This window comes from Tachysurus vachellii, chromosome 18 (assembly GCF_030014155.1).
Source record: "Tachysurus vachellii isolate PV-2020 chromosome 18, HZAU_Pvac_v1, whole genome shotgun sequence".
NCBI lineage: Eukaryota > Metazoa > Chordata > Actinopteri > Siluriformes > Bagridae > Tachysurus > Tachysurus vachellii.
In genome coordinates this window covers 589,088-606,587 of record NC_083477.1, presented here as the reverse complement: position 1 = coordinate 606,587, position 17,500 = coordinate 589,088, and the positions used below count along the sequence as shown (strand labels likewise).

Here is a 17,500-nt window from a genome sequence, read left to right as displayed (position 1 = left end):
ACCAGAGAAGGAGTTGTCCGCAAATCTCAGTAGTAAACTGCTTTTCCCCACATCTGTAACAGAGCGAGACAGACAGAGGTGTTGTAATGATCAGGACTCACTCCGCTGCTCAAACCAACAAAACCTTCCTGTTGTTCTGTTCAGTGGAAGTTTCTATTAGCCAGAGGCTGCTGTGCAAAATCCTCGTACACTCACAAAACCCCCCAAGAACCTGGGTTCTAGATCGTGTTCTACAGACACGAGTGATGACTTGAACATGGTCTAAAATAAAACCTGTGCATTCTGACTGAGAAGCTGAAGATATAAATAAACCATGCTCGCACTCGAAATGTGGTTAACACACACACTGATTTCACTTCAGCTTTTCTCAACTTCCTGTGAAGAGTGCAGTTACAGAACGGAGCATTTTTACAGTAATCAGGAAAAGGAACAACAAAAAAAACCCACTTATCTGAACTTGTTAATGTCTTTCTATTTCAGTGCTATTTTCCTTTTATTTCCTGTAACTGAGAATCGTGACTTTCCTTTCAGATGATAAACAGTAGCTATGTATCGCTTCTAAAGATAAAAGTTAGGGGATTTATATAAGGGTTTAATCCGTGAGAATCGAGTCGTCCCCACAAATGCAGGGAACAAACAAACGCTCACTTGTGTGACGGCAGGATTATCGTGATTAACATTTATTAACATTCAGCGTTTTAAAGAGAAAGAAAAGTAAAGGCACTGACTGGAGTCTCCGATGATGAGCAGCTTGAAGAGATGATTGTAGTCTTTTGCCGCCATTTTGACAAATAAAAAAACGTCCCCACGTTAAATGAGCTCCCAGCTTTTATTCCACAGCCTCAGGTCTGAATTTTTAATACATATTCTACTCAAGTTGATTTCAGGGTAAAGAGACCCAGTGTGTATCTGTGTGTATCACAGCTCTGTAAACTTTACAGTACTGTACAGTTATTTCTTTACTGACGATGATAAAAAACCGATCTGCTGTGATTTACACAGAGCTCGCTTGTCCATGTTCCAGGAATTCTGTGAAGATCTGTTTGGGAATTCAGCTGTAAGTGCAGACGGATGTGAAGATGCCAGAACTGATGATCTCATCTTAACAATGTGGGAGGAATCACGTCTTCTAATAAAATTTCAGCAGCATCTCCCATCCTGCTGTGGTCCTGCAGACTCACGTCTCTCCTGCGGCTCTTACAGGACAAATGTAGACTCCTTTTACACACCCAGGATCCTCCTTCACACCTTTACCTTAAAGAACAAACAGCATTAAAATGTTAAACTAATCTGTAATGTTGACTCTGACAGAACTTTTGAGTCTTCCTCCTTAAAAATGCAGAGAAGATTAGACTAGAAATAAGAGACAGAATCAGATATTTGTGCCTGGCCAATCAATGACTGTCTCTGTTTCTGGCTCCGCCCACACAAACCTGTTCACATATTATAATTAACATCCGCCTCATAACCTGTACGCACACACACAGTACACACACACTGTACACACACACTGTACACACACACACACTGTATACACACACACACTGTATACACACACACACTGTATACACACACACACTGTATACACACACACTGTACACACACACACACTGTACACACACACACACAACATTTTTATCCCTTATCTGATGAGAACACATGTTGAAACATGCACTACAATAAGTGTTGCATTTATTCTCAAAGTTCATGAAAAAAAACTAAGGAGAACCTCCATCACTGCAACACACACACACACACACACACACACACACACACACAGACAGCTCATGGAGCAGGGCAGAGATCAGCAGGAGATACACACATACCTGCTCATGTAAGGTCAAAGGTCAGACAAAAATTTTCCAGAAAAACAGGAAAAGGTGGAAAAATTTTCCCACCCAAAAACCTGCGTTTAAATTAAACTGATGTGGAATAAAGATGGACTAATTTGCATTAATTTAAATAATAATCAAAACGTAAAGAGAAATAAATCAAAACATCACAAAACTAGTGATATCAGATACAACAAAATTATATGTAACAGAAGTATTTATATTGTAATTCAATAAATAATAACGATAATAAATAATAATAATAATAATAATAATAATAATAATGTTTAGAGAGAGAAACAGGATATTCTAGGAAAAAGACCTTTCATATAAACCAATAAAAATTACAATTAAAAAATATTTATAATAAATTATAATAAATATAATAAATAAGATTTTGATATTGGTAACTTTTTAAATTGAAAATAAAAAAAATTACTAATAATAATTCTAACAATACACAAAATCTTTAATATTAAAGAGAAAAAACTTTATAAATTAAAAACATCTTCACAGACCAATTATTTAACTTATTATAAAACAAATTATTATTAAATTATTAATTAAGTTCATGACTATCAATATATATATTAATTACTAATAAAGAAATAAATTGTCATTTTATTTAATAAAGAAAATGTTTCGTTAATAAAATTAAAATGATTTATTAAGCTCCTTTATTATGAAGAAAGCACAGATTTTTGCAGCTGATGAGATGTTGTTAGCTTTATTTCCTCTCAGTTCAGGGAGTTAGCGCTGAAGCTAATCGAAGCTAAAGTGCTAAAGCTAACCTGAGGGAGTTCACAATCCGGGTCAGTTAACTTTCTGTCACGAGACATAACACGCAAAATAGCGCCACTCTATTGACAATAAAACCCTAAAAATGACGCACTCACCCTGTCATTTATCTCCCCGTTTGTTCTTTAAGGCGTTTTGTTGCTTTTCTCCCGTTTCGGAGCCTCGAGTCTGCGGCGCGGCGTCAGGAACGAAGTCTGAGAAGTTACCAGGAAACGAACCGCCGCTAGAGGGCGCGCGCGCGCGTGCGGACACCGGATCCGTCCAGATCACCTTCCTAAGGGACACGTAGGGCACTAAGTAGAGTGCCGAGTAGATGACGTCATACTGGAAGTAGTGCGCTAACGTAGGGCTCAAACACACACTTTATACAGCGGTAAACAACAGCAGTCAGGAAACTAGTTCCTCAAAGTTTCACCAAAAACACTAATTAATATGAGCAGCAAATAGAAAAAAATCTGTTAATATTCACATCTATACACGAGTTTATCCTTTATATATATATATATATTTAATACTGTTTGTTTTTCAGTTTATTCACATGAATAAGTGTGAACTGAAAGTGTGAAAATATTTTATTATTAAAATCCACTGTGAATAAAATACATTATATTACAGACAATGGATTCAGTTCAGGTGTATTTTAAAGAAAGTTTATTTTCATGTAAATACAGATAAATCACACACTCTCTCTCACCCCAGTCACTCTCACACGCGCACACTCACTCATGCGCACACACTCACTCATGCACACACTCACTCATGCACACACTCACTCACTCATGCACACACTCACTCACTCATGCACACACTCACTCACTCATGCACACACTCACTCACTCACTCATGCACACACTCACTCACTCACTCATGCACACACTCACTCACTCACTCATGCACACACTCACTCACTCATGCACACACTCACTCACTCACTCATGCACACACTCACTCACTCACTCATGCACACACTCACTCACTCACTCATGCACACACTCACTCACACCCCACTCGCACACACTCACTCACTCGCACACACTGACTCACTCACTCGCACACACTCACTCATACCCCAGTCACTCACTCACTCTCACACACACTGACTCACACACAAATCACAAGTTCAACCCTTCTTTAGAACATGGTGTGTGATATGTTCATACAGTCCATCATTTCATGCCTCTGTTTAAAATTAGCTTACAGCCCTTAAGGAGGCAGCATTTGGGATTATTCCACACTGCTGCTTTAATTTCTGAAGCGACCTGGTGTTAGAGCGACGTTTGCAGACAGAGCGAGTTCTGAGGAACGTGTGAGATGTTCAGAAGGACAGAGAGAAGGCTCTGTAAGAGAAGTTGGTGAAAACATCAATCTGATTGCTGCTGCCTGCAACAGTCATCACCTGTGAACACACACCACATGAACACTTAACAACATTCACTCACTCATCACACTCCTCATTTTACACCGACTCGCCCCTCGGTCACGTCTCCAAACCTTCTCACTGATGGAGGAGTTCTGTTCTGCTCCAAATGGGTGAGGTCGTACTTCTGGATTTTATCAAAGTCTAATCTTTTTTTCACAACACACTAATCAGACTGTTGCTCAGGGCATGTTAGCATTAGCATGTAGCTCTGATTTAGCTTGTGTTTCTTGTAAGTTGATCATTTCTTTCTCGGATCATCGTTTCATTTTGTGTTATTTTTCTTCCAAAACTCAGTGTAAGGTCACATCTGACATCATTTTAATAGCTTTAATATTTTAATTGCCGCCGTCTGATTTTCACACGGTTCAGAACTACACTTGCATTCATTAACACAGACAGATTAAAGTTATTGTTGCTGATATTTCATCATTTGTATCTTAAAGGATTAAAAACAGTAAATCAGAAAATAGAAGAAAATGAATCAGAAATCAACATGCAGCAACAATCAGTAAGAAGTGTTAGTTAAATCTTTCTGTGTGTGTTTGTGTGTGTGTGTCTGTCTCACCCGGTGTTCAGTGGTGCTCAGGTTCAGGGCGAGTGTGTTCAGAGATGGAGGTGTGCAGGGGATCTGAGCCTTCACACTTCCTCCCAGCAGGCAGTGAGACACATGTGAACCCTCACCCACTGCAAAGATCTACACACACACACACACACACACACACACACACACACACACAACAGATACAAGTTCAATTCCACTTTAAATATTAAACGTCACACTTAAATATCAGTTACACTCCTGAGTTCTGAACTGATTGATCAGAAGGCGTTGATTAATTCTCTAACAGCAGATCTTACAGTTGAGCAGCTTCACATCATTGATTTATTTATCATTAATACAATCATAGCTTCTATAGCAACAGGGCATCCAATAAAAATGTGTGCAAATGTTGATGGTGTGAAGTTTCCTGTGAGGAGAAGTGTGTGTGTGTGTGTGTGTGTGAACACACTGGGTATTTACTCTTATTAAGTGTAAGAAAGAGAATAACGACAGACTGCTGAGTGGACGAGTGTTTAGAGCTGACAGAAGTGAAGTGATGACAAAGTATATGACTTTTTTAACACAGTCTCTGTTCTGAGATTTTTATCTGATTGTGTGTGTTTGTATGCGTGTGTGTGCTGTGTGTTAACATATAGCTCCAAGACTCCACATTGTTTCACACCTGACATTTTATCTCCATAAGTGTTTACTGCAAAGAATAAAAGGTTCAGATCCATCAGGTTTAAACTGATACGTTAAACTGCCACGATCTCAAAGGAAAGAAAAATTAAGTCTGTTTAGATATCGATTCCTCAACACTTCTACAGCTGCTCGGGTGTGTGGGTGTGTCGGATTTAACTCGTCTGTGCGTGCTTTAATCCCTAGGAGAGAGCAAAGGTCTCTAAGTTCTCAGGAGCATCAGTCTGTGTGTGTGTGTGTGTGTGTGTGTCTTTCTGTGTGTATCAGTCTGTGTGTGTGTCTGTGTGTGTGTGTATCAGTCTGTGTGTGTCTGTCTGTCTGACCATGTGTCTGTGTGTGTGTGTGTATCTGTGTCTTTGTGTATCAGTCTGTGTGTGTCTGTCTGTATGCCCATGTGTCTGTGTGTGTATATCTGTCTGTCTTTGTGTATCAGTCTGTGTGTGTGTGTGTATCTGTCTGTCTGACCGTGTGTTTGTGTATCGGTCTGTCTGTGTGTATCAGTCTGTGTGTGTCTGTCTGTCTGTCTTTGTGTATCAGTCTGTGTGTGTCTGTCTGTATGCCCATGTGTCTGTGTGTGTGTGTGTATCTGTCTGTCTGTGTGTATCAGTCTGTGTGTGTGTGTGTGTATCTGTCTGTCTGACCGTGTGTTTGTGTATCGGTCTGTCTGTGTGTATCAGTCTGTGTGTGTCTGTCTGTCTGACCATGTGTCTGTGTGTGTGTATCTGTCTGTCTGTGTGTATCAGTCTGTGTGTGTGTGTCTGTCTGTGTGTATGTATCTGTCTGTGTGTGTGTATCTGTCTGTGTGTGTGTGTGTATCTGTCTGTCTGACCATGTGTCTGTGTGTGTGTGTATCTGTCTGTCTGTGTGTATCAGTCTGTGTGTGTGTGTATCTGTCTGTCTGACCATGTGTTTGTGTATCGTTCTGTCTGTGTGTGTCTGTCTGTCTGTGTGTATGTATCTGTCTGTGTGTGTGTATATCTGTCTGACTGTGTATATTTGTCTCTGAGTGTGTCTGTCTGTGTGTATCTGTCTGTGTGTGTGTCTGTCTGTCTCGGAGTGTGTGTGTGTGTCTGTATGTCTAGTTTTCTGTGTGCAAGATGTTTTTGTGAGTAACACAACAAGCTCTATGTTCGGAGTGTGTTCCCCGAAGCTGGGTTGAGTGATGTGAAAAATTAGAGCATGCTAGAGGGTGTATAAACTTCTGAGCATTGTAAAACTGCGATGCGCTAACTGACACTCAGGTGTTGTAACAGTCATACTGTAAAGTGAGTGAGTTGGGAGGAAAGGGGTGTGCTAACTTTTACAACCAAATGTTAAATTTAGACTGTAGAAGTTTCATAAGATTGTTTAACATGAATTGAACATGAGTTTTAATGCTGCAGTTCTCTCACCAGGTCCTGGTGAAACACGGCCTCCCTCTGACAGCCACTCAAAGAAAAGATGGAGGTGGGAGACATGGAGCGGAGATGCCACAGAGAGAGGGCGGGGCCTCCACCGCACAGCTGAGAGAGAGAGAGAGAGAGAGAGAGAGAGAGAGAGAGAGAGAGAGAGAGAGAGAGAGAGCGCAAAAAGGTCTCTCAGTAAGCTGTAGGTTAAATTGGAGCAATTCTACAACACTTGCTGCTCCTGATGTTTCTGTTGCTCTGTGAGTGAATTCAGTGTCTCAGTCATGAACAAAGGACACATCTGTGTGCGCTCTGTGAGTGAGATGCTGTTTCCTGCTTACCATCCAATCAGAATCTGTCGCCAGGCAGCTGATCCACTTCCCGTACTGGGGGCGAGCGCATTCCTAAAAACACCGACGTACAAAAGGACAGGAGCATCAGTCTGTGTGTGTGTGTCTGTCTGTGTGTATCAGTCTGTGTGTGTATGTTTGTGTGTGTGTGTCTGTCTGGGTGTGTGTGTGTCTGTCTGACCATGTGTCTGTGTGTGTATCTGTCTGTCTGTGTGTGTATCTGTCTAGGTGTGTCTGTCTGTCTGGGTGTGTGTCTGTCTGACCATGTGTCTGTGTGTGTGTATCTGTCTGTCTGTGTGTATCTGTCTGGGGGTGTGTGTCTGTCTGTGTGTGTGTGTGTGTGTCTGTCTGACCGTGTGTCTGTGTATATTTGTCTCTGAGTGTGTCTGTCTGTGTGTATCTATCTGTCTGTGTGTGTGTGTGTCTGTCTGTCTCTGAGTGTGTGTGTCTGTCTGTTAGTGTGTGTGTCTGTCTGTTAGTGTGTGTGTGTCTGTCTGTTAGTGTGTGTGTGTCTGTCTGTTAGTGTGTGTGTGTCTGCATCACCTGGTATTTATAAACCTCCACACAGTGCACACTGTGGCCCGTCCGCCAGTCTGACAACCCACCCCACACACACACACACACACACACACACACACACACACACACACACACAGCTATTTAGTTGCACATAATTAATCATCAACTCATGAAAATCGATCAGAGCACCAGATGATAGGAGCAGAAAATTACATAACAGCTAATTTGCACTTGGCGACGCCCACAAAACTCCATAAAAGGCATTCGAATTTGATGCGAGATAAAAAACCAAAACATCACACACAGAAAAACACACATTAATACACACATCTATAAAGATGTGTGTGTGTGTGATCTTTATGTAAATTAGATTAGATCACTGTAGCTCCAAAAAAACCCTAAACATCACACAGTAAACAGCATCACCACAATGAGAGGAACCAAAATATTCAGCTTTACACAAGAGGAGGAGGAGCAGAAGGAGGATGAGGAGGAGGAAGAGGAGGAGAACTTACCCCACATTCTCACAGCTCCATCCTCTGCTCCTGACAGGATCTCTCCCTCTCTCTCTCTCAGAGATAAACAGTGAATATAATCTGTGTGACCCTGCAGAACTGACTATACACACACACACACACACACACACACACACACAGTATATTCCAGATATAAGAGTGCTGTAATCTACAGATCATGATGTTATATTTTCTTGGTCATAAATAAACACACCCTCAGGATCACAACAAACCTGTGAACGTTTTACAGAATGACACAAATTTAATGAAAACCAAATTCCTTGTATAAATAAAAAAAACTTGTACAAATGATTCAATATGTTTGTTCACAAAAGGTTCAATATATGAGGTAGTTGTTTGTGTCTGTTACACAGTAAGTGGTCCCTCGTTAATAAACCTGAAGCAGGGATTTGAACTGGTTTTCACCTTGAAGGTTCCAGTTTCCATGTCCATGATGTGGATGTTGTTGTCTCCCCCACCGATCACCAAGCTGTTATCCTGGAACACAGAGTAGGTGTGAAACACACACACACACACACACACACACACACACAGCTCCAGGATCAGATTAAAGTCTGTCTAGAACAGCTCCATGCTTGAGTCATTAAAATAAATTTTTTTCCTTCCTCACTCTGCTGTTGATCTTCATGTCGTTGATCTCAGGGATTTCCAGACTGGTCCTAAAAAAAAGAAGAATATGATTTAAATTGAATCTGAGTGACGTGTCATTAACATGAGTAATCACACGTGTGATGATGAGGAGCGTCTTTTACTTGTAATCAGGTCTCTTTGTCCAAACAGCTTTAGGGTTCTGTGAAGAAGAAGAAGATGATTAAAGTCAACAAACCAAAAACCTTGTAAATAAATCCAGCCCTGACTTCTACCTGAGGAAACTTTCATTCTGTGGCAAAAAGAACAAAAACAACACACACACACACACACACACACACAACTGATCTGCAGCTAAATAAAAGCTAATAAACTCACAGATCAGCACTGATCATCTCTCTTTGTATTGACATGTGTACATAAGTATGTGTGAAAGTGTCGCTCCTGATCACAGCTGGAAGACAGACTGAAAACAGCACAGCGATACTGTCGGTACTCTCAGTACTATCAGTACCTGAACCACCTCAGCACTACAGTGGAAAAGAGAATTGTAGTGACCTCTGACCTTCTTGATGAGCTCTGCCCAGTTCCAGGCACTGATCTCTCCATTGCCTGCACTGAGGAGGTGTGTGTCTGTGGAGAGCAGTGAGAACACCGGACCTTCATGGGCTAGAGAGGGGGGGGGGGGGGAGACGACAGAGAGAGAGAGACACACAGAGAGACAGAGAGAGAGAGAGAGAGAGAGAGAGAAGGGGGAGACAGAGAGAGAGAAAGAGGGGGACAGAGAGAGGGGGGAGACAATGAGAGGGGGGCAGAGAGAGACACACAGAGAAACAGAGAGAGACAGAGGGGAGACAGAGAGAGAAAGAGAGAGAAACAGACAGAGAGATAAAGAGAGAGAAACAGACAGAGAGAGAGAGACAGAGAGAGAGGAAGAAACAGAGAGAGAAACAGACACAGACAGAGACACACACACAGAGAGAGGGGGGGAGGAGAAGAGAGAGACAGAGAGAGAGAGACACACACAGAGACACACACAGAGAGACACAGAGAGAGAGACAGAGAGAGAGAGACAGAGAGAGAGAGAGAGAAAGAGAGAGACAGAGCGAGACAGAGAGAGAGAGAGAGAGAGAGAGAGAGAGAGAGAGAGAGAGAGAGAGAGAGCAGTTTCTACTCAGTATCTTGTGGCTGTAAGGTGACAGAAGTGAGAGGTCATGAATCAGAACTGACCACTGAAGGTAAGGACGGGTTTCCGACTCGTGTCTGTCGCATCAGGACTCAGAGCAGCTGAAAGACTGCAGAAGGAAACTACTTCAGTTAACTGAAACCTGCTGGAGAAGTGATGTGTAGTTGCTGAGGTTTGTGTCTCACCTGAACACAGAGATCTCTCCATAGTTATTCCCAGCTGCTAAAAATCGAGCACAAGGAGAGAAACTCTGTGAGAACACAGACATGTGCAGGAGCTGTGGAGACACACAGAACTTTAATAAACCACCAATCAGTTCATAATTAAAGATTAAAGTCTTTTTCAGTCACAATATTTACTTTGAAACCTCCTGAGATACAAACATATAAACTCTAGATCAGATAAAACAGAATCAATAATCATGTGAGGAAAAGAGGCAGAAATTCTGTGAGGAAAAGAGGCAGACATCCTGTGAGGAAAAGAGGCAGACATCCTGTGAGGAAAGAAGGCAGAAATCCTGTGAGGAAAAGAGGCAGAAATCCTGTGAGGAAAAGAGGCAGACATCCTGTGAGGAAAAGAGGCAGACATCCTGTGAGGAAAAGAGGCAGAAATTCTGTGAGGAAAAGAGGCAGACATCCTGTGAGGAAAGAAGGCAGAAATCCTGTGAGGAAAAGAGGCAGACATCCTGTGAGGAAAAGAGGCAAACATCTTGTGAGGAAAAGAGGCAGACATTCTGTGAGGAAGAGGTAGAAAACCTCAGTAACAGAGTTAAGGGGAAACGCAGACATTCTTCACAAACTCGCACAAAAAAAACAAACTAAAACGTCTTAATAAATAAACAGAATTTAGCATTTACCTCAATCGGACCCATTTTATTCGTCGAAAGCGGTTTATTGTGTCTTTATATCACTATTTTCACTCTATCCGCTTTTGTTCCACCGCTATTGCGTTTGAATGTGGTCGCATGAATATGACGTCAGAATAAGGCGCGACACAAAGGCGCCAAATTTATATTACTGCTGCTTGGTATAGTTTGTGTTATTTTACTAAATCTATGTATTGTTACTTTGGTAATAGTTCATTACTTATATTATATATATATTATATAATATTATATTAACTATATTAAATGTAGAATTGATTTAAAATCTATATATAAAAAATTAAACGTTAAACATGTTTATTTAACAATTATTAAATACTATTATTAACCATTTCTAACTTAAATAATTACTAATAATTAGTAAAGAAACATATGTGCTGCATAAAATATGAAAACTTATTCCAAATTAATTTTTAGTGCAAATTAATAATTTCTTGCACTTGTAAAAAAAATAAAATAAATAAATAAAAAAATCCAATGACGGTTACAGATACAACCATTTATTATTTATTCATTAGTCCTTTTACACAAAGTGAAAGAAAAAGCTGTGAAAACGGGACACAGTTCACTCAGTGACAGTTCTGACCATAGTGACGTATCTACATTCTGAACAATGCAGCAGGACTGGGGGAGGGGGGAGAGAGAGGGAGGGAGTGAGAGAGAGGGAGAGAGAGAGAGACACTGGTGTATTTATTTAGAGTAGATCAGCTGTGTGTTGGCACGGAGGAACATGTCATACATCTGCAGTGCTATTCCTCTCTCTCCTTCTTTCCCACGTCGTAATCACCGTAATAAAAGTAATAAAAAAAAAACCACCACATCCCTGTGGGTAAACGTGAGAAGAAAATCTGAGATGATTCCTCGCTTCAGTTCAGAACTCGTGTGAATCATAATTTACAAACATGTTTCTGCGTTTTTATTCTTCCTCCAAAGACACAATAGAAAGTCAGGAAAATGAAATATATGAAGGATCCATCAGTGATGTACAGCTAGATTTACTATTTTCTCCGCCGACTGTTTGACCTGCTCCTGGATCTCCTGAAAAGAGAGAGAGAGAGAGAGAGAGAGAGAGAGAGAGAGAGAGAGAGAGAGAGAGAGAGAGAGAGAATAATGAATCATACTGTAAAGCAGAGCACAACATTACTGCCCCCTGCTGGACATCTGTTATACAGCACTTATAACACACAACATGTGTCAGGAGCTGGCTTGAGTCAGTCAGACAGACAGTCAGTCAGACAGACAGTCAGACAGACAGTCAGTCAGACAGACAGTCAGACAGACAGTCAGACAGACAGTCAGACAGACAGACAGTCAGACAGACAGTCAGACAGACAGACAGTCAGACAGACAGAAATCGGAGTTATATTCTGAAAAACAGAGATTAAAATAACCATCTAAGATAAGGTGACATTGGAATCTGACAAAACAAGCTCATTAATATGCGTAACTACTCTGTTCAGAAAGATCTCTCGATCAGCAGATCAATCTCTCTCTAAAATCAAAGTCAGAGTGTGAGAGAGTGTAAGACGGCGAGAGCCAAAGACAGGGTGCGAGAGAGAAAGGGAGGAGAGAGGATGTGCGAGTCTCACCTCCGAGCGTGAGGAGATCGTGCGGCTCTGCGCAGTCGTGCAGGAGGGGAGTAGCTGAGCGATCTGGAGTCTCTGAGCGAGTCAGCAGGCTCTCTCGGCCGACGCAGAGGACTGTGAGGGAAAAACAGAACCCAGCCTTTGTGTAAGAAAGAATTTAGACTCCTCCATCAGCAGCACATCTCAGAGCTGCTCATTAACACACTTATCTGTTCCCTTGGAGGTCTGATGTCCTGCAACTGGTCCGATCTGTCTGATCATTACCACATACTGTACAGCGTCTCTGGTTTGTTTAAACACGCTACATTACATCGCATCTGTTATTAAGATGTGAGTCTTGGTTAGAATTTAGTCATAAAGAAAAAGAGAACTCTACCTTTTCTTCTTCTTCGCTCCCTCCCTCTCTGATGAGGACGAGCGTCTACTCGCTGCTGCTTTCCCCTGCCTGCAAATCAATGGACATTTTAGTTACTTCCTAAAATACACTACAGACTCTGATTTCCCATCTTAACCTTTTGGTTGTCAATTTCTTGAACTTTAGCATGTTTCAGGTGTGAAATACACCCCCACTCACCCTTTCTCCGTCTCAGAGTCAGAGCTATCAGAGGACGAGGATGAAGATGAAGAGGAGGAGGAGGATGAAGAGCTGGAGCTGTCCCTGCACTCGTTTTTCTGTTGCTTCGTGATTTTCTTCTCTTCTCTCCCGTTCACTGCGTTCTCCCCTCTGATTGGCCGCTCTTGGCTCTCGGTCACGTGTCGCTCTGAAGGCGACTGGCTCCTCAAGGGACCTCGTGAGGTCTTTCTCACGTCCGATTGGCTGGCAGGAGGAGATCTGGAGCGCGGAGGCGGTTGTCTAGAGCGTTTAGGAGAATCCTGAGTGGGAGGAGGTGAAGAGGAACGAGAACGAAGCCTCTTCTCTGCCTTTCTGTCCTTTTGGGGATTGGGTTTCCTCTGAGGAGAGGGTGAAGACGAAGATGACGAACCCGAGGAGGACGAGGATGTAGAGGAGGAAGACGGAGAACGACAAGGGGGTGATCTTGCTTTCTTTTCTCTCTCTTTGCCACGTTCTCGTTCTCTCTCCCTTTCTTGTTCACGATGTTTCTCTCGCTCCCTCTCTTTTTCCCTCTCCCTGGATAGAGAGCGACTACTTCTACGCCGGTACACAGGAGAGGGAGAACGACGGGACCTAAGAGGAGAAAGAGAAATGATCGTTGGCTCCTTTCATACTGGAGCTACAATACAAATGTTGCTAATGGCTCCAGTTAAGTTTGTGGAGGTTTTTCCTCAAAGTGCAATTACTTACCTGTACGGAGGTGAGCGTCTGCGTGGGCTCCTTGACCTGCTGTTTCTCGTCCTCCTTTCTCGTGAGCGCACTCTCTGTCCGTCTCCTGGTCTCCCTCTGTCTCGCCTTAAGGGTGGTGTCGGTCTCCTGACTCCTCGCTTGGGGCTCGGGGAGCGTTGACGATCTGCACGTTGTCGTGCTGGAGAGCGTGATGGAGAACGTGATGGTGCCGTGGCCCGTTTTTTCTGGTTACCCTCATGCCGGGCTCTGGGCGGAGACGCCCGCATTCTCTCACTTGTCCTGTTCTTCTCTCTGTGCCCGAGGTCGGAGGGCTTGTGCTGGTCGCTCCCTCGCTCCCTGGGCCTCTCTGGATCTTTACCGTGGGTTCTTATGTTCTCAGGACTGCACCTCACTCGTTCTGCAGGAGACGGAGGAGGGCTCGAGGTCTCAGTGGGTGTGTACCTCTCTTTTCCCGGATCTCTCTCTTTCTGTCGTTCCTTCTGTGGAGACACAGATCTCCTGTCTCTGCCCCTGTCCTTTCTAATGGGCGGAGCCTGTGTGGATACAGAGGCAGCACTCTCCCTGTCTGAGTCTCGCGCTCCCTTCTCCGTCTCCTTCTCCGTTGGAGCCACAGCCTGCACCATGACAGTGTGAGGCTCCTTTTTACTTTTCTCCTTCTTTTCATCTTCAGAAGATGAAGAGGAGGAGGAGGATGATGAAGAAGAGGAGGAGGATGACGAGGAACTGTCAGAGTCACTGTCACTGCTGCTGCTGTCACTGCTACTGCTGCTGCTGCTGCTGTCACTGCTGCTGCTCGACCCTTTGGATTTCTTTCTCTCTTTCTCCTTGTTTTGTGCTTTTTCTCTCCCTTTCTCCAGTGGACTCTTCTCTCGTGTTCTTCCTGGCCTCTCGTCCTCCCTCACTTTCTCACCCGGTCTCTCTGTCTCTGCTGCGGATTTGTCTCGCGCCGTCCTCCTGTCTCCCGTCTCGACAACCTTCCCGGAGTATCTCTCTTCAGAGCAGCTCCTGTCGCTCTCTCGCTCTTTTCTCTTCGCCTCCTCTCGTTCCTTTTCTCTGTCGCTCTCTCGCTCTTTTTTCTTCGTCTCCTCTCGTTCCTTTTCTCTGTCGCTTTCCCTCTCTTTTCTCTTCACCTCCTCTCGTTCCTTTTCTCTGTCGCTCTCTCTCTCTTTCCTCTTCACCTCCTCTCGTTCCTTTTCTCTGTCGCTCTCTCGCTCTTTTCGCTTCACCTCCTCTCGTTCCTTTTCTCTGTTGCTCTCTCTCTCTTTTCTCTTCAACTCCTCTCGTTCCTTTTCTCTGTCGCTCTCGCGCTCTTTTCTCTTCACCTCCTCTCTTCCCTTTCCTCTGGTACTCTCTCGCTCTTTTCTCTTTGCCTCTTCTTGTACCTTTTCTGCCTCTCTCTCTCGCTCTTTTCTCTTTGCCTCCTCTTGTACCTTTTCTGCCTCTCTCTCTCGCTCTTTTCTTCTCACCTCCTCCCTCTCTCTCTCCCTTGCTCGCTCCTTCTCACGCTCCGCCTCTTTCTGCTTTCCGTTGGAGCGTGGTGAGTGGCGGGGAGGTGAGACGGGTAAGTCCCTGGAGCGGGATCTCTCTTTCTGCTTATCACTCTCTCTAGCTCGAATCTGCATGGCGGTGTCTCTGTCTCTCGGCCTGTCCCTGTCTGAAGGACGTGCAGGTGAAGACACACTCTCCTTCTCTCTGCTGCGTCCTCTGCGCGCTCGGTCTCTCTGTGGTGAAGGCGAATCTGATGAGGAAGAGTCGTGCCTTTTCTGGGGTTTGTTCTCCCTCTTCCTCCCCTCATCCTCCCGCTCTTTCTCTATGCTCCTCTGCTTCCTGTCTCTCTGTCGTTTTGGAGACGGTGATGGAGAGGACGAGTTGTGTCGGTTCCGTTGAGGAGGTTTTGCACCGTCTCGCTCCTCGCTGCGCGCCCGTCTGTCTCTCTGCTGTTTAGGGGGCGGAGATCGAGACCCCGATCGAGATGACGGCGCGTCACGGCGCCCCCTTTGGGGCTTTTCCTTTCCTCGCTCTCTTTCCCTGTCCTGGTCCTTTCTGTTTCGTTCAGGAGACCTGGAATGTCTGGAAGACTTCTGAATGACAGACAGAAAGAACACAACATTCCCATTAACACCACAAAGTCTAGTCACACACAACAGAGTAAGACATCTTTAATTTGTAGCTCTCTAACCTCCATCTTCTCTGGACTGTCCCTGGGGCGACCCCTGCGCTCAGGAGATCTGCCCTTCCTCCCCTCATCCGCCCGAGCTGCTTGTGGATTGTGCTGTTTCTCCTTTAACGCGATTGGAGACCTGCTGAACATCAGGAAAAAGCCACAAGTCGTTTTCAGTCTATGTGAGGAAGCCGTTGCTATAGCAACGATAACTGTCAGAGCTGCTGTTATAGAAAACTAATCAACCAATCAGAAGCTAGAATACAGCATCGCTCCAGCGTAAAGGGTTAAACGTCTTTCTTTCTGATCCCTGGTACCTGTGAGCCGAGCTGGAGGATCTGCTGCGGCGACGTCGGCTCTTCGTAGGAGGCGGAGTCTCGTTTTCACTGCTCCTCTTCCTTTTGTTCTTCTTGGTATCTGGCCAGTCCTCAGACGAACTGTCAAACACGAACAAACACTGGAGATTAATTATAATAAACAGCAGAAATAAAACACACTGCAGTTTTGATGAGACTCACCTGCCATAGTCACTCTGCACTGAGCGCTCCCTAAACACACAGACACACAGGACACCTTTACTAAAACACACGCATGTGTAGATTCACACTTCAGCCCAAATGCCTACATGACATCCTGAACATTTTACAGTGTGAGTATCTTTAGTACCTTTTCTTCTTCTTCGTCTTGTTTTTTTTCTTCTCTTTTCGAGGTGATGGAGAAGGACTTTCAGAGCTGAGAAGAGAAAGAGAGAGAGTGTAACCGTGATAAATCGGTCACTAATAAGTTGTTCTATTCTTCTTTTAGCATTTCTTTTTTTTTTTTTTTACCTCTCTCTGCTTTTTTCTTTCTTTCTTTTCTTCTTACGGCTCTGTTTTCGAGGAGACGAGGAGTCTGACTCATCTGAGTCTTCGATGATCCTGGAGAAGGAACAAAACAATGAGGGAAAAAGTGGACTTTGGTTCAGGGATTTGAGGAGTGTGATACAGTGACGTGACCTGCGTTAACGACAGCATGACATTATTCTCTCGCTCACTCTCTCTCTCTCTCTCCTCACTCCTTTACTCACTGATATTTCTGCTGCTGCTGCCTCTCTCTCTCCAGCCTCTCCTGCTCCCTCTTCTCTCTCTCTCGCTCTCTACGCTCAGGGTGGAAGGACGAGCCATCCACGTAGTCCGAGCCGATGCCGAACGCCTCCCTGAGCCGGTCGTTCTTCTGCTGGTTGGCGGCGGCGAGAGCGTGTGTCTCAGTCACGCTGCGGTGGAGGAAAACAATTCGATTCGATTTAAAAACAAAGGAAACGAGTCGTATTGTAGTGTTAACAGACACCAGCATCGATGTTTCATTCATCTTTATATTTCTCATCAGATTTGCTAAGATAAAAGTGTGTGTAATGTTTTCACTGCTAATTTACAGCTCCAACATCTGCAAGAGACCTTACTAATGTAAAGACGTGGGAGTGGGCGGGGCTTCCAGGGTGCCCTTATCCCAGTTAGTACACAGCTGTAATAATGTATGTACATTATTTTTTCACATATATTTTCACATTTTATATCGTTTTTATATAGTTTATAATTTTATTTATCTATCTCCTTATTTTTTATCCCTAATTGCATTCCTTTTATGCTTCAATACCAGACAGCATTTCGCTGCATGTCTGTACCCTGTATGCATGTGATGAATAAAATTTGATTTGTCAATCATTTCAGATTCATT

General features: G+C 43.6%; 3 protein-coding genes across 4 annotated transcripts in view; all 3 read right to left on the bottom strand.

The window, feature by feature from the left end:
* si:dkey-16l2.16 (ras-related protein Rab-35) overlaps positions 1-2,880 on the bottom strand; it is a 7,322-nt gene extending 4,442 nt beyond the window's left edge. The window contains exons 1-3 of the mRNA XM_060892715.1: positions 2,729-2,880; positions 729-1,254; positions 3-53 (exon numbers count right to left, since the gene is read on the bottom strand). Coding sequence (XP_060748698.1) covers positions 3-53; positions 729-783 — 106 coding nt within the window. The 5' untranslated portion in view covers positions 784-1,254; positions 2,729-2,880. The remainder of the gene's footprint in view (positions 1-2; positions 54-728; positions 1,255-2,728) is intronic.
* Positions 2,881-3,322: 442 nt separating this feature from the next.
* On the bottom strand, positions 3,323-10,827 carry thoc6 (THO complex 6). Its single transcript, XM_060892289.1, has 13 exons — positions 10,711-10,827; positions 10,040-10,131; positions 9,899-9,963; positions 9,234-9,337; positions 8,833-8,870; positions 8,691-8,739; positions 8,486-8,557; positions 8,060-8,162; positions 7,569-7,618; positions 7,017-7,079; positions 6,682-6,792; positions 4,616-4,744; positions 3,323-4,026 (listed from the first exon to the last, which is right to left on the bottom strand). Exons 1-13 carry the CDS (start codon positions 10,723-10,725, stop codon positions 3,946-3,948), a joined length of 972 nt encoding a protein of 323 aa, XP_060748272.1. The 5' UTR covers positions 10,726-10,827; the 3' UTR covers positions 3,323-3,945.
* Positions 10,828-11,221: 394 nt separating this feature from the next.
* The window catches only part of srrm2 (serine/arginine repetitive matrix 2), an 8,393-nt gene continuing 2,114 nt past the window's right edge, over positions 11,222-17,500 (bottom strand). Inside the window, exons 4-14 of one of the 2 annotated variants that reach the window (XM_060892767.1) lie at positions 16,854-17,039; positions 16,615-16,704; positions 16,454-16,519; positions 16,306-16,335; positions 16,105-16,224; positions 15,806-15,926; positions 13,627-15,707; positions 12,898-13,509; positions 12,700-12,768; positions 12,327-12,437; positions 11,222-11,775 (exon numbers count right to left, since the gene is read on the bottom strand). In XM_060892767.1, the coding sequence (XP_060748750.1) occupies positions 11,736-11,775; positions 12,327-12,437; positions 12,700-12,768; positions 12,898-13,509; positions 13,627-15,707; positions 15,806-15,926; positions 16,105-16,224; positions 16,306-16,335; positions 16,454-16,519; positions 16,615-16,704; positions 16,854-17,039 (3,526 nt within the window). In that variant the 3' untranslated portion in view covers positions 11,222-11,735. Of the gene's footprint in view, positions 11,776-12,326; positions 12,438-12,699; positions 12,769-12,897; positions 13,510-13,626; positions 15,708-15,805; positions 15,930-16,104; positions 16,225-16,305; positions 16,336-16,453; positions 16,520-16,614; positions 16,705-16,853; positions 17,040-17,500 lie in introns of both variants that reach the window. The other variant, XM_060892766.1, reaches the window with a different exon arrangement.

Excerpts from the sequence above, each read along its gene's own strand:
- thoc6 (XM_060892289.1), bottom strand. Across the intron at positions 9,964-10,039 it reads GGAGAGATCTCTGTGTTCAG|TCTTTCAGCTGCTCTGAGTC; the intron begins GTGAGACACAAA and ends TTCCTTCTGCAG. Across the intron at positions 8,871-9,233 it reads GGGCAGAGCTCATCAAGAAG|AACCCTAAAGCTGTTTGGAC; the intron begins GTCAGAGGTCAC and ends TCTTCTTCACAG.